Here is a 15,718-nt window from a genome sequence, read left to right as displayed (position 1 = left end):
AGCCACACCAAATCCACGACCTCCATACACAGCTCCGACTCCAACCACCTGAAATGCATCCTGCTAAACACCCGCTCGATCCACAAACACGCCACAGAACTCTGGGACCTACTCGACACTGCGTCACCAGACATCGCCTTCCTCACAGAAACCTGGATGAACGCATCATCAACACCCGACATCGCCATAGCCATTCCGGACGCTTACAAGATCATCCGAAAAGACCGTACCAACCAAACAGGAGGCGGCATCGCCATCGTCCATAAGAACACCATCAGAATCACGACCAGCTTCGACGACCACCTTGCAACCGCCGAACACCTTCACTTCCAGATCCACACAGACCCCAGGTCCACTCTTAGAGGCACCCTCATCTACAGACCACCAGGAACCCGTAAACAATTCAGCGAAGACATCACTGACTTCATCAGCCCACATGCCCTCCCCTCCGAGAACTACATTCTACTGGGAGACTTCAACTTCCACCTAGAAAAGAAAAACGACTGCAACACCACCACCCTTCTGGACAACCTAGCCAATCTCGGACTCAAACAACTTGTTGACACCCCCACCCACTTAGCCTGACACACGCTCGACCCTATCTTCACCTCCAGCAAACACATCTCCTTCAATCACACCACAGCTCTCCATTGGACGGACCACAGCTGTGTTCACTTCAGCTACAAAACTACCACGACTCACAACCCCCCCACAACCTATTCCTCGAAGAAACTGGAACAAAATCACCACCGACCAACTCCTCACATCGCATACCAAAACCCTCCAACCCTCACATCGGACCCAAACGAAGCTGCCACCAAACTCAAACAATGGATCACTCTCAGCGCTGACGAACTAGCACCCCTAAAAAACCACCAGATCAAACAAGGTAGCAAAAATGCCCCCTGGTTCAACGATGACCTCAAGAACTCCAAGAAACTATGCCGTCCTCACGAAAAAACATGGAGAAAATAGCCAACAAATGACAACCTGACCACCTTCAAGGCAGCCACCCGCAAACCCCACCAATTGATCCGATCCACCAAGAAATCAGCATTCAAGGATCGACTCGACAACAACGCCCACAACAGCAAGGAACTATTCAACATCGTCAAAGAATTTACCAACCCCACCGCAGCCTCAAACGGCATCACTCCCTCCCAAGACCTCTGCGACTCGCTATCCTCTTTCTTCTACAACAAAATCGCCAATATACATAACAGCTTTAAGAACATCTCGAAAGAACAGCCCACCCCACCCATTTCCAATCCCGAACCGCTCTCTAACAACCTCAGCGCCTGGAACCCGATCACCACTGAAGACACCATCCGCCTAATGAACTCCATCCATTCAGGTTCACCAACCGACCCCTGTCCCCACCACATCTTCAACAAAGCAGACTCCATCATCGCACCCCATCTCCGCGATGTCATCAACTGCTCCTTCAACTCCGCTACCTTCCCTGAAAGCTGGAAACACGCCGAACTCAGTGCACTCCTGAAGAAACCCACAGCAGACCCCTCTGAACTTAAGAACTACCGCCCCATTTCCCTCCTCCCTTTCCCGGCCAAAGTCATTGAGAAAGCCTTCCTTGAATCCAACAACCTCCTCGACCCCTCACAGTCCGGCTTTCGAGCCAAACACAGCACCGAAACCGCCCTCATCGCAGCGACAGATGACATCCGAACGCTCCTAGACAACGGAGAAACAGTTGCCCTCATCCTACTCGACCTCTCCGCCGCCTTCGACACAGTCTGCCATAGCACCCTCATACAACGCCTCAGCAACGTTGGAATACAAGGAAAAGCCTTGGACTGGATCATCTCCTTCCTCGCCGGAAGAACCCAGAGAGTCCGACTCCCCCCATTCAAATCTGAGGCCACCGAAGTCATCTGCGGAGTCCCACAAGGATCATCACTCAGTCCCACCCTCTTCAACGTTTACATGAGTCCCCTCGCATCCATCGCGCGACAACATAACCTCAACATCGTCTCCTACGCAGACGACACCCAGCTGATCCTTTCCCTCACCAAAGACCCTAACACCGCCAAAACCAATCTTCATGAAGGCATGAAAGAAGTAGCCGAATGGATGAAAAACAGCCGCCTAAAACTTAACTCAGACAAAACGGAAGTTCTCATCCTAGGATCTTCACCCTCTGCCTGGGACGACTCTTGGTGGCCATCGGCCCTGGGTACAGCACCCATACCCACAGACCACGCACGCAACCTGGGCTTCATCCTTGACTCCTCCCTCTCTATGACCAGACAAGTTAACGCCGTCTCATCCTCTTGCTTCAACGTACTCCGTATGCTCAAAAAAATCTTCCGCTGGATCCCCACCGAAACAAGAAAGACGGTCACCCACGCACTGGTCACTAGCCGACTAGACTATGGAAACACACTCTACGCCGGTACCACAGCCAAATTACAAAAAAAACTCCAACGCATCCAAAACGCATCTGCCAGACTCATTTTGGACATCCCCCGCCAAGCTCACATTACCGGCCACCTGAAAGACCTCCACTGGCTTCCCGTCAACAAGAGAATATCGTTCCGTCTCCTCACCCACGCTCACAAGGCCCTCTACAAACTAGGACCCGAATGCCTCAACACACGACTGTCCTTCTACACACCCACCCGCCAACTAAGATCCTCCAACCAAGCGCTTGCCGCAGTTCCGCGCATCCACAGATCCACCATGGGAGGAAGATCTTTCTCCTACCTGGCGGCCAAGACCTGGAACTCTCTCCCCACTCACCTCCGCCTCACACAGAACCACATTTCCTTCAGAAAGGAACTTAAAACCTGGCTATTCGATAAATAATTCACCCCCTCCCACAAGCGCCTTGAGACCCTATGGGTGAGTAGTGCGCTATACAAATGACTAACTTGAACCTGAACTTGGAGGATTCGATTAGTAGAGTGCCATGAGAAGATTTTTTGAAAATATTCTGGCCCAGTCCGGTGCAGGGCCTTGTGAACCAGACACAGTACCCTATCCCTCACTGGAAGCCAGTGCAGCCCTTGCAATGCCTGAGCGATAGGGGGCAAATTTGAGGATTTTCAAATTCAATCTGGCAGCTGCATTTTGCAGGGATTGGAGTTTTTCACTGGTTGCTTTTGTGTACCAAGGTACAGGGCATTCCAGTAGTCTATCCTTGAGATGACAATTGCCAATGTTAATGTTTTTGTAGCTCCACCGGAATGAAAGGGAAAATCTTCTTTAGCATCCTAAGCAGGAAAAAGCATGATGATGTAGTTTGGTTAATTTGCTGAGAGAAACATAATTTCAAATCAAAAATGACACCCACATTTCTGGCTTTTTAAACAGGAACAGGAAGGGAGCCACGATCAGATGGCCACCATGACGTGTTCCTAAAAGAGGTGTGAGTCCCAAAGAGCGGAACCTCAGTTTTATTTGAGTTTAGCATCAGGCAGTTTTCCTGCATCCACTTGGCTGTGTGAGACATGCAGCAGCAGAAGTTCAGTGCTTCCTTTTCAATGTCAGATGATATGGCCCCCAAAATTTGAGTGTCATCAGTGTAGGAAACAACAGAGAGGCTGTACCTGCAAATGAGCTTCATCAGAGGAGTGACATAGACATTGAAAAGCGTGGGGCTGAGGGAGGACCTCGTAGGCACCCTACAGAGGAGAGAGAAAGGGTCCGAGATGGAGTCTCCCAGCTCCACGGTCTGTTGTATGTCACTTAAGAATGAGCTCAGCAAGGCCAGTGCTGACTTGCCAAAGCCTAGCAACTGAAGCTGATTAAGAAGGAGTGAGAGGGAGGAGGAGCTACGCTTGCAGCCAAGATGGCCGCATAAGCTCCCGGCTCCACCGACCTCCGCCAGTTGCTCACAAATCCTGACGATTATCCTGCATTCGCACCGGACTCCCGTGTAGCTGAGGTGTTACTGAGTCTAAAGGTGCAATCCCGAGATTTCCATCTTCTCGAATAACGAAGATATGCCGTGTTCCACTCTCGGCCTAACCCGGCTTGGAAGCCGGGGCCTCGATTTCTAACCCAGCCGGGTTGGAGTTGAATAACATTGGCCGCGGGACGTGGGTAGCGTCCGGTCTCCCGAAGTGGAGTGTTTCCTGACCGTTTTGGATGGTGGTACTGTGGCAGTTTGATTTTGCAGCTATGGTGGCGTGACGCACCGGTTGCTGTGGTCGGGGGTCCGTTGCCCGGAGGCCCCGTTGCGTTCCCGGGGTCGACGGGCTTGGATCCTCGCTGGCGGCGACGGCGTTGAGATCGCGATTTTGCGAGTGCCCACAGTTGTCATTGGAACTGTCTGTGCTTGGTACCCCGGAGTAGTTGACCTCCGGGGTTCAAATACTTGCTCTGCCGCTTCGTGAGTGGCGATGGAACGGGTGGAATGTATGCCGTCGCTGCACACCGTAATGGCCGCCATTGGGGAGCTCCACTCACAGGTCACCGCCATCATCCAGAGGATGGTCATGACAGCCAATATTATCTGCCGGAGACCGGACTACGACCCTTTGATGGTTCTGGAACAAGCTGTTTTACCCGCGGAGCAAGCTCCGACTGAGACAGAAGGCCCCACGCTGAAGTCAGACTTTGTATTTGTACGGGACTTGTACCTTATAATGCCGCGAGAGTTGGGTAGTTCTTACAAGTTCCCCCCCGTTGGATTTTAATTGTTGCCTTCTATTATTCTGGATGTGTGTAGGGGTGGTTTGCTGCTGGCGGGGGGTAAGGGAGACCGGGGGCCTGTTTGATATTTCCTCCTCCACTCTTTTTCCTACTTTTAGGTCTAGTTCCGGGGCGACAGGCACACTGCTAGTGGGGATGGGCTGTAGCCATTGCAGGGGTGCAGGGTGGGGGGAATGGGGAGGGGTTTGTTATTTTGCCTTTGTTTAGTTCTATGGCCTTTTTTTTTTCCTTTTTCCTTTCACAAGAGATGGGTCGTTTATCCTGTATCGATTTTCTTACTTATCCGGGTGTCTAATTTGGTCTTCACTATCCTGAATTATGGGTGGGCGAACCTTGCAGGCTGCTGCTTTGCTGGATTGTTGATCGTGCTTTCTCCTCTTTAATGTACCTATCTTTGCTAACGTTGCATACTCCTGTGAATTGATTTCTCTGCATTGGTCTATTCGCTCACCTATCGCTATATTGTATTCTATGTATGACACCCGATGTATGTAAAATTCTCTTGTCTTCTTCAATAAAAACCTTTAAAAAAAAAGGAGTGAGAGGTGAACTGTGTCAAAGGCGGCAGAAAGATCTATTAGAATCAATGCCGCCTTTCTGCCCTTGTCCACTACCATTATAAATTCTTCGGTGGCTGCTACTAGGGCCGATTCAGTACCCTGGTTTTCTCTAAAACCATAACGTGAGGCGTCAAGGAGCTGATTTGCTTCTAGAAACGATACAATTTCGTCATTCATGACTTTCTCTAATTTTTTCGCCAGGAAAGGGAGGCACGATATGGGCTTGTGATATTTCACATCATTTGGGTCCAGTGAGTTTTTTTTTACCAACGGTAAAATAGAGGCTTTTTTCCAAATAGCTGGGAACTGACCCATGGTCAATGTTTTATTAAACAAATCTGTAAGCCGCCCTGCTACTAAACTGGAGAGCGTATGCAGGACCTGAGGGGGGACATAGATCTGCTGGGTCCTCCGATTTGGTGGAGATGATTAATTTGATCACCTTTTCTTTAGAGAGTGGGCTCAATTGATCAAAATTTGTATCATCAGGGCTTTTGAGGGATAATTGGGTGTCTAGGCCATCTGCGGTGGCTGGAGCATCTCCTGCACAGGCGGTTGTCTAATTTTTCTTATTAACTTAGAAGATAGTATTAACTTTGGTTTAGAAGAAATCTGCGAGTTGATTTCAGTAGGATTGGTCGGGGTAAAATGTGCAGCCACTACTAAAGTTGGACAAGGTCTTCACTGTTTTAAATAGTTCTCTGGTGGTGCCTTTAACTGAGTTTATCTTTTCAGTGAAGTTTTTGGACTTGGCAGCAATGGTTAGAGCATTGCAATCGGTGAGGATCCTTTTAAACTTGTTTTTTTCTTCTAGGCAGTACTCTTTCCTCCATCTGCGCTCTTGGAGCCTACATTTCCATTTGATGGTTTTTAACTCATGTGAATACCACGGCGGTGATTTTTTTCTGTGGCACTTAATTAGATTTTCTGGCACCAGTCTTAGGGCTGCCGATTCTAACTATTGGGTGTAATTCTCTGCAGCAATTTGTACATTATTGTCTAACACTGGTATTGAGTCGGAAAGACTAACCTTTAACTCTTCAAAGTTAAGATTTTCCAAGATCTGTATTTGAAGGTTCTGGATACACTTACGTCTGGGCCCTTGTCAGGGAAAACATTAAGTGAAAGAAAGATGGCCTTATGATCAGCCCATACTATCGGCATAACCTTAGCCAAACTCAGGTTAAGGTTGTTAGTAAATACACCATCAAGAGTATGGCTGGCTGGATGAGTGGGTTCATTTATAATCTGTGAATGGCTTAAGCTGTTGAAATTGTCCACCAAATGATGGTTGTCCGGGTTGTTTGTAAATTCTAAGAGGAAGTTACAATCTCGCAAAAACTTAAAATCTGGAAAATCAATACAGGATTCTGTATAGTCCTGAATTTTCTGGATAAAAAATACCCCTGGGTTTGCTGCAGCCAATGATTATGATGCTAGAGAAATCCGCAATAAACCTTGGTACACCAGACCATAGACAAGTCCACAAACACCAACAAGCATTGGCAATGCCAATAGGTCTGGCTTTAAAAGAATGGCATGTGGTAATATGAAGTACTACAAGTACATTGCATGGGAACGGGTATCTGTTTGTGTAGAAGCAAAGAACTGTAGAATAATATTTGTAAAGGATATAAGACCAGGAGGCAGTTGCACTTTCAAGACATGTCTTAACACCCATGCAGATTAATGACTGCCCTCCTCCCATCTGTGCTGCCGCCAGATAAAAACACCATAAATTATCTAGGACACTTTATTAGCATTATAATGTCATGTGTGCCCCTAAAAGTTCAAGGTCAGGCAGCTGGATAAATAAACAAAATGATCACAGCTGAGTGGAAGGCAAGCACTTTTTTTGTGGAAGCACACAACCTCTGGCCAAGCAAAACATGTACTACTGGCTCCCAACATGTGGGAGGAGCCAAAACCCCTTCTTGCGATACTTACATAATTGGCTGGCAACAGCTGCATTACCAAGCCAGATCATAAAAAAATCAGCACACCCACTGACCTGTCAGACCAGCCCTCCTGGCACAGCCTGATTGCTCTATAGGGCAGTTTGAACCCTGAAAGCAATTCAGCACACCAATAAAACACACACGCATATTCCCTTGGGGATACAAAAAACCACCAAAGTACAGTGTATTACAGGGTTACTTGAAAAAGCACCGTGAAGTGCAATCCTAGGAAAGCACACTGTCCCACAATGCAAACTGTGGTATTCAGGAACTTTCCACTCCCCCTCTCTCTCACTACAGAATCCAGAAGAACCTATTTCCTCTTTCCATTATCTCTCTCTCTCATTGTGCATTGAAATTCTCCCCTGACCCACCTTCTCTTATACTCCCACCACCTCTTCACATGTACTCCCTTCTCCTTCGTCATCCCACTCACTCTGGAGGCCCACAGCACCCCGAAGGGGCCAATGATGCGCTATATGAAGACCGACGTCTTGCAGTGGGACCTAAGGCTCTTGTGTGAGAGCAACAACTTTGGTCCTTCATTTAGAGAGAGTCGAAGCTGCGCTGACGTTATGGTAAACTTACAGAAGGAAGCAAACCTCACAGGTAATGCCTTTGTGCTATTACTGAGTGTGGGAAGTAGTACTACCAGAGTATGCTGTCATGCACTCTAGTACATCTTTGTGAATCTGCCCCAAAACATCTAACTCCCAGTTAGTAAAAGAACAAAGAGAGGACACTCCTTACTGTTTGTACTAACGGTATATGAATATTCCATCAGTATTCCTATTTTAGATGTTTAGTGAACATTGCCTAATTTGTTAAAGAATAAGTGCTGGGGACCAAAGTTTTGTTCAGAAGCCCCTTGCCGGAGCAATTGAAGGTCCGGGCGCCAAATATCCAGGCTGTGTAGCCTCGATTGCACCTCATTGTCCTTTAACCCATCACCAAAAACTCCCTGCTTCTTAATATCACTCTTGAGGGTTCTTTTTCATCCCTACTTCCTGCCTTTGTCCCTGTTTTTCAGTCCTCTCTTTCTTTGTTTTTACACCTTTAGTGCCTTTCGCTCTCTCTTGCGCTTGATCAAGGTTTGTTGAGGAAAAATAAATGCTGTTCCCCACCTGCAACCACGGACGTAAATTAAGCACTGTTTGTGACATTTATATAAGAGTACTTAAAAGAGTATTAGATCCATACTACATATGCCTTTCTGAATAGGCTCCACCGACTTGCCATCCAGATGGAAAAACATTGACTTATAATGCAACCTGCATGGGACCAGTGGTGTAAACGATATACGTGACGGTGATGTGGGGTGAGATATGCCTCATGTTCGGCAGCCGCCTGACACGTGACTAACTCTTTTATAGACGTGAGCGAGCCAACGAATTGAAAGTCGGAGCCGAGCCAGTTGTGTGGCTTGGCTCTAAGGGCCCGTACACAAGCCAATCCTGAAAAATGCTCTTTGTGAGACAAACATCTTTTACAACTATGATGAAGTCGTTTTAACATTAGAAGAAGCGTATTTCTTTAACACACAGGATAGTCTCATCTTAGTACACTGTATTATAAGACATTTATTAAAAGTGATCGTTTTTAAAAATGTGCTTAACTGAGGAATAGGCCATTAGTGAACTAAGAGGATAGTCTTATGTCATATCCACCCTAGATATGGAATGGATTCTTATTGCACATGGGGCAGCATTATAGTATGTTAAATCAGACACTAGAGTTTTTTTTCTAAAGCGAACCTTTTGATCTCACATATCTCATGGGGGTCTCGTATGGATAATGAAGAAAAAGGAGGCTTGGTGAAAAAAAATATCCTAGGATCACACCCAACTTGGTGAAGCCGGGATTGAACTCTGGTTTTTAGCCTTCAGGTTATGGAATGTAGCCACTAGACGGCCATACCGTTAACCTTTTTCAGGTTAATCATTTGGCTTTTTTTCTTGGTGCAGACATTGCAGCCTGGGTGTCAGGCAGAAGCTACATGAAAGCTCGGTTCGTTTTGGGCTCGAGGTTCCAAGAGAACCTCGAGCTGAGCCTTGAGCTATGCATGTGGCTCGAGCCTTTTGAAGCCTTCAGTGGCGCGCGCACCTCTACCGTTACTCATCACCTGACACCTGCTGCCTGTCAGAGGCCGCCCGCGAGACACCTGACGACCCCGTGGGCCTCTGCGTCTACTCCCCTCCTGGCCTGCAAGCAGATATAGTCCGTCTGTCTGCAGCCTGGGGCGGCATACCAGCGGTGCCCGTCGCCCCCTTTACCAGTCAGAGGCCCGGGCTTCATGCCCGTGTGTCACACCTCGAGAGGCGAGACCGGCCTCATACCCTCCTCTTTTGAGGTGTTCTGGGTCAGCAGGAATGTGACATGGACCGATTTACGAAAACGCCATACATATACCGGTCATGTGACCAATGTCACAGGTGTGTGTAAAATCCTTTCAGAGCACATCGTGGGGTGTAACTGTGATATCGAACTTTCAAATTTTAGGATTTGGTGCCTTATACTGGCCTAAGGCATGACACCTATGCGGCCATCACAGCAGAGTGACTAGACGAAGAAGTGTGCCAGGAAGCAACAATAACTTTTCTGAAAGCAATGGACTGCGGCCTAGGAGATACCATTGTTGACAGTCGAACCAGGGCCCACAAACTCTAATCCTTATACCCAATTTGACCAATTTGTGTGATTCTGAGCGGGATTAGGGGCGTAGCTGCAAATAGTCCAAGGGGGACAACTGAACCCCGATTTATTATAGCCATTGTTTAATTCCCAAGTGGTGGACAAAGGGGCAATTTTGTCTCCTTGTACCAGGCCCCAGAGCATCTTTGCCACCCCACTGAGCAGGTCCCTTTACCTTCCTGTTAGCCAGTCCTCCTGTGCACCCATTGTAAGAAGGAGCACGCCAAGCACCGCATTAAGTGCCACTAGAAAACTTCACCCAACCTTTCCTTTAAAACGTTCCCAAAGATCAAAATCTTAAATGCACTGACCTTCATATTTGTTTTCTCAACTAAAAACTGGGCAAATGTGTTTGCCCTTTGTCACACTTTCTTTTACAGGGACTTGTCATGCTTGGAAATGAGGCATCGTGTAACCATAGGTTGGAATTCTTATAGGGCAGACCCAACCTTCCACCCTTTCAAGGGTGATAAATCAAATGCCAATGAGTGGGATCAGGTACAGTGCTGTGAAGTTAGTTTGTTATACTGTGAGCCTTAAAAAGAGCTTTGTGATGTCATTGCTCATTGTTCAAGTTGCACTGACCTCGACTATCACCCCCTAATGCAGAAAGGGCTGTCTGGAGCATGGTCACATGACCACATTTGACCAATCTCTATTTTTCAACACTCCCATCACCTGCCACTCACCCTTCCTGTTGGAGCCAGAGGTCAACATTTTCAGTTGTCACAGTAAAAGTGGCCACCTACCATTTGGGACGTTGACTTTGCACCTTTTCCAGGCTTCATCCCCCTAGTGCATGGCGGACACCGACCAGGCCCCCTCCATCCGCCACACAGAGAAGGCGTAGCTGAGCCGGTCATGGGCAGCGGCCCCGCAGCTGGCCAGCTTGACCGCGCTGTCCTCATTCTGCAGCACCTGCCACAGGAAGTCTATGTACCTGGAAGCCAGCTTGAGGGTCTGGATCTTGCTCAGCTTGTCAGAGGGCAGTGTGGGGATGATCTTCCTCAGGGCAGCGAAGGCCTCGTTGAGAGACTGAGTCCGCTGCCTCTCCCTGATGTTGGCCAAGAGCCTCTGGTTCTGGAGCTCCTCGTAGGTTTGGGGGCCAGAGGTGGGCTTTTTGCCCCTCTTGCCAGGGCTTGGGAAGCCCTCGTCCTCCTCGGCGGACTTCCTGTTGTCGCTTCTCTTCTTTTTTCCAAGCCGGTTGGGCTTCTTTTCCCTCTCCTCTTCGCTCGTCTCCGAGGTGTCCGTCGACGACAGGGAGGACCTCGACGACGACGCCGTGTCCTCCATCCTCCCGGGGGCCGCTTCCAAGAGCCGTGCGTCTCCCACGTTCCCCTCTGGTTCCCCCATCCAAGTCTGCGGGCGCTTGGAAGTAAAGTATTATTCACCAGCCCAAAATGGTTTTTGGAAAAACAGAAAAAAGGCAAGAATTGCTGAGCGGACGGTTTTCCCAGTTTCTCGCAGGCTCCTATTTCAAGGAGAGGGTGTACAAAAAATGATGAGGTCTCTCGCAGAGGGAGAGAGGAAGTTATTTTAACTTTTTTAGGGGAGCGTCTAGCTGAGCTGACTTACTACATAGTTGTCAGGACCGATGTGTGCGCGAGATTGTGGGGTGGGGGTCCAGTTTGCACTCTGATTGGACAGATGAGTGGCTGGGAGGGAATACCACACTCTTGGGCTTCCCTCCTGCAACTTAAAAAGTTTTCAGTTACATTTTTACTGAAATTCTGGGAATGTGTTCACCTCGAAAGGAAGGAGACCGCGGCGACTTTAAACGCCTTGGGTCTGGAGAGCTGCCGGCTCTGAAAGCCGTGCCATTGTGGTGGGGAAATTATCCAGATGTTTAAGGCTGTGACCTTGGAGTGCGCTGAGAAATCAACTGCTATTTGACCCCAGAGCCCAGTAAAGCACCCTTGTACGTGACCTTCCGACGTAGATCTACTTCCGGATATCAGAACCCCTTGAGGTCGGGCATGCCACCTGGCCAGATGATTTACGAAACCAAAATAACAGCGGCGATCGTGCAATCCGAGCACACCACAAACCGACTGCCCCCTGAGTTGAGCAATGGTTGTTATTATTACCCAGCTCAGTGGCTCTCATTTTATTGGCATTAGAAGGATGGAAGGCTGAGTCAGCCCTGGTCGGATTACATCACGTGCCCTGCCTGCGATGATACACAGACCTCTGCTGCAGGCCAAGCGTCCGAAGCCTGGTAAACCTCTCCTGCCCGCCATTGGTATCCGCGGGGCGTACATTGGTGGGTAGGTGTCGGCCACCACGTGCAGCCCCTTCTGATCAGTCGTCGTAGGCGTTCTTTTTTTTTATGTATAACTCATGTGGGTATGCCCCAACTAAGCACTTATAACTACACACACCACCAGAGCAGGGGACAATAGAATTATTGCACAGGGCTGACACTCCCTACCGACAAAGGTTCTCAGAGCTCCCTCCCTCATTCACATTGTTCAAATCAACCTACAGAAACACCTACAGCAACCTGCTGCCTGAAGGCTGTAGCCAATCAAAGCAGTGTGGCCCAGTCCCTCCACTACTGCATGAAGGCTGAAGCCAGTCCCAGCAGGGTGGTCCTGACACTTCACTGATGCCTGAAGGATACAGCCAATCCCAGCAGTGTGGTCAGCCCCTCCACTGATGCCTGAAGGATACAGCCAATCCCAGCAGTGTGGCCCCGCCCCGCCACTGATGCCTGAAGGATACAGCCAATCCCAGCAGTGTGGCCCAGCCCCGCCACTGATGCCTGAAGGATACAGCCAATCCCAGCAGTGTGGCCCAGCCCCGCCACTGATGCCTGAAGGATACAGCCAATCCCAGCAGTGTGGCCCAGCCCCGCCACTGATGCCTGAAGGATACAGCCAGTCCCAGCAGTGTGGCCCAGCCCCGCCACTGATGCCTGAAGGATACAGCCAGTCCCAGAAGGATACAGCCAGTTCCAGCAGTGTGGCCCAGCCCCGCCACTGATGCCTGAAGGATACAGCTGGTCCAGCAGTGTGGCCCAGCCCCGCCACTGATGCCTGAAGGATACAGCCAGTCCCAGAAGGATACAGCCAGTCCCAGCAGTGTGGCCCAGCCCCGCCACTGATGCCTGAAGGATACAGCCAGTCCCAGCAGTGTGGCCCAGCCCCGCCACTGATGCCTGAAGGATACAGCCAGTCCCAGCAGTGTGGCCCAGCCCCGCCACTGATGCCTGAAGGATACAGCCAATCCCAGCAGTGTGGCCCAGCCCCGCCACTGATGCCTGAAGGATACAGCCAGTCCCAGCAGTGTGGCCCAGCCCCGCCACTGATGCCTGAAGGATACAGCCAGTCCCAGAAGGATACAGCCAGTCCCAGCAGTGTGGCCCAGCCCCGCCACTGATGCCTGAAGGATACAGCCAGTCCCAGCAGTGTGGTCTAAACCCTCTACTGCTGTCTGAAGACCACCGCCAATCTCAGCAGCGTGGTCCAGCCCCTCCACTGCTGCCAGAAGGCGTCAGCCAATCCCAGCAGTGTGGCCCGACCCCCCCCACTGCGGCCTGAAGGCTATAGCCCGTCCTAGCAGTGTGGTCCAGCCACCCCACTGCTACCTGAAGGATACAGCCAATCCCGTCAGTGTGGCCCAGATCCTCCACTGCTGCCTGAAGGCTATAGCCAGTCCCAGCAGTGTAGTCCAGCCTTCCCACACAAGTCTGACATTCTCTTGGCTGTAATCGATCTAAACCCCCCTGGTATATCTATCGACCAATATGTTACCAACAATGCTCTAGCATACTTAGGTCAGCCTGTACATACGTATGCCTAAAACGCTAAACTCTACTGGTTTGAGAAACTGCCTTTCTCTATTTTTGAAGCGCCCTGGCGCCCTTGAATAGGGTTATGATTATGTTATACAAAAACGGAATAAATAAACGCCATCCAGAAAGAGGCTGATTGTGGCTCTAGTATGAATGCTTCCTCAAGGCTTACAGCCCTTCAGCACAGACTCAATGAATGAGACAGAACTGTAGACATGAAGTGATGGCAGGTGGGGATCGATCTGGGTGTGGTCGAGCAGGGAGGGGTACATGTAGAGGGATGCAAGGAGCCCACCATAGAAGTGCTGGGGCTGACAGAGGTATCACGGGAGGATGAGGGGAGTGAGGGGGAGAGGAGCAAGGGTAGGGAAGGGGTGGTGCCAATCAAGATGAGGTGTCTTCAGTTTCTTCAGGAAGTGATGTTGGGATGGAGCTTCTCAGATCTGAGTCAGGGTACGGTTTTACATCCTGGGTGCATAGCAGGTAACCTGCATTGCCTAGTTTTCTCCATCTTACACTTTCAAACCTCAAGCCTGGCAGTATGATTGCTGTAGGTGTTGTGAGGACCACCAGAGATCATGGTCTTACTTTCCAGGCACAGTAGTATATTTACCGCCTTCAAGGCGATGAACTAGAGTTCAAAGATGAGGGTGCACCTGGGCAACAGTGAAGTTCCCCAAGCATTGAAGCAATCCAGTTGTGCACCTTGAGTCTCCTGATTAGTTGTTTTGCAGTGCGGAGGAAACTGAGCAGGATTTTGTCTCAATCAAGATGCAAAACCAATCAATATCACCCAGTCTTCCATCACGAAATGGAGAGTTGTTAGTAATGAGAAGGATTTTTTATTTGTTTGTGGTGAGCCTCAGACAGTTTGCAACAGTTACCATGTCATTATAACCAGATATGATCTGACAGGACCTGAAGATTAATCAGAAGATTCTACTGGTTCAGAATAATTTCTAGGTCAATTGCATAGTTGAAGGTTGTCCTCCACAGACATTCACAAATCTGGCTGATTTGTGTCAACAGCAGTTGAAAGGCAGTGGTTTGACACCACAGCCCAGCAGGATTTCACATGTACTTGCTTCTGGAGGTGAGTGGAATGGTGGATTGGTCACTGACTGCCTAAAGCCAGATGTAAGCCTCTGAAGAGCAGCGTCGCTGATCCTGTGATCAAAGAGGCATTTGAGACGAGATGGATGGTCAATGGTATAAAGACTTCAGAGAAATCCAAATAGCATCACTATGTATACACCTCAGCCATCCACTTCCATCCTCAAGTTATGCAGGACAAAGAGGGCAACTACTTCTGTAGTCATGGGCAGGAGAACACCTGTCTGAATGGGTTTACCTTTGGTGCAAGGTCTCAAGGCGCGGGGGGGGGGGGTAGCAGTTTCTAGTCCATCAAAGGGGGGATGACTTTCGAAGAGCCAGGTTTTGAGGTTTCTTGCGAAGATGGGGAAAGATGTTGTCTGTCTGAGGTGGAGCAGAAGGGCGTTCCAGGCTCTGGCTGCGAGGAAGGAGAAGGAGCAGCCTCCTGATATGGTCTTTCTGGTGCGGGAGACCACAGCGTAGGAGAGCTGGGCTGATCGTAGGGTCCTCTGGGGTGCTTTGAATTTGAGTCGGCTGTTCAGGTATGCTGGCCCGGTGTCGTGGAGGGCCTTGTGGCCGTGGGTGAGCATCTTGAAGGTGACACTAGCTTCGATGGGCATCCAGTGGAATGTGCGCAGGTGCTGGGAGATGTGGCAGTGTCTTGGCAGGTCGAGCACCAGTCTTGCGGCGGTGTTCTGGATTTTTTTGTTGCTTTCGGGTGAGGTTTTTGTTTATTCCAGCGTAGAGTGCGTTACCGTAGTCGAGTCTGCTGGTGATCAGGGCGTGAGTGACTGTCTTTCTGTGTTCGAGGGGGATCCATTTGAAGGTCTTACGTAGGAGGCGGAGGGTGTGGAAGCAGGAGGACGAGACGGAGTTGCTCTGGCGGTCCACTTTGAGCTCGAACTCCAGGATTCTTCCCAGGTTGCGTGCGTGCTCTGTGGGGC

The 15,718-nt window shown here is 49.6% G+C and overlaps 1 protein-coding gene across 1 annotated transcript in view; it reads right to left on the bottom strand.

Moving 5' to 3' along the window:
- Positions 1 to 11,494, bottom strand: part of LOC144824823 (twist-related protein 2-like) — an 84,447-nt gene extending 72,953 nt beyond the window's left edge. Inside the window, exon 1 of the mRNA XM_078683817.1 lies at positions 10,636 to 11,494. Coding sequence (XP_078539943.1) covers positions 10,679 to 11,239 — 561 coding nt within the window. The 5' untranslated portion in view covers positions 11,240 to 11,494 and the 3' untranslated portion in view covers positions 10,636 to 10,678. The remainder of the gene's footprint in view (positions 1 to 10,635) is intronic.
- Positions 11,495 to 15,718: the final 4,224 nt, after the last annotated feature.

Source organism: Lissotriton helveticus, chromosome 3_1, assembly GCF_964261635.1.
Source record: "Lissotriton helveticus chromosome 3_1, aLisHel1.1, whole genome shotgun sequence".
NCBI lineage: Eukaryota > Metazoa > Chordata > Amphibia > Caudata > Salamandridae > Lissotriton > Lissotriton helveticus.
This window is presented reverse-complemented; position numbering and strand designations above follow the sequence as displayed.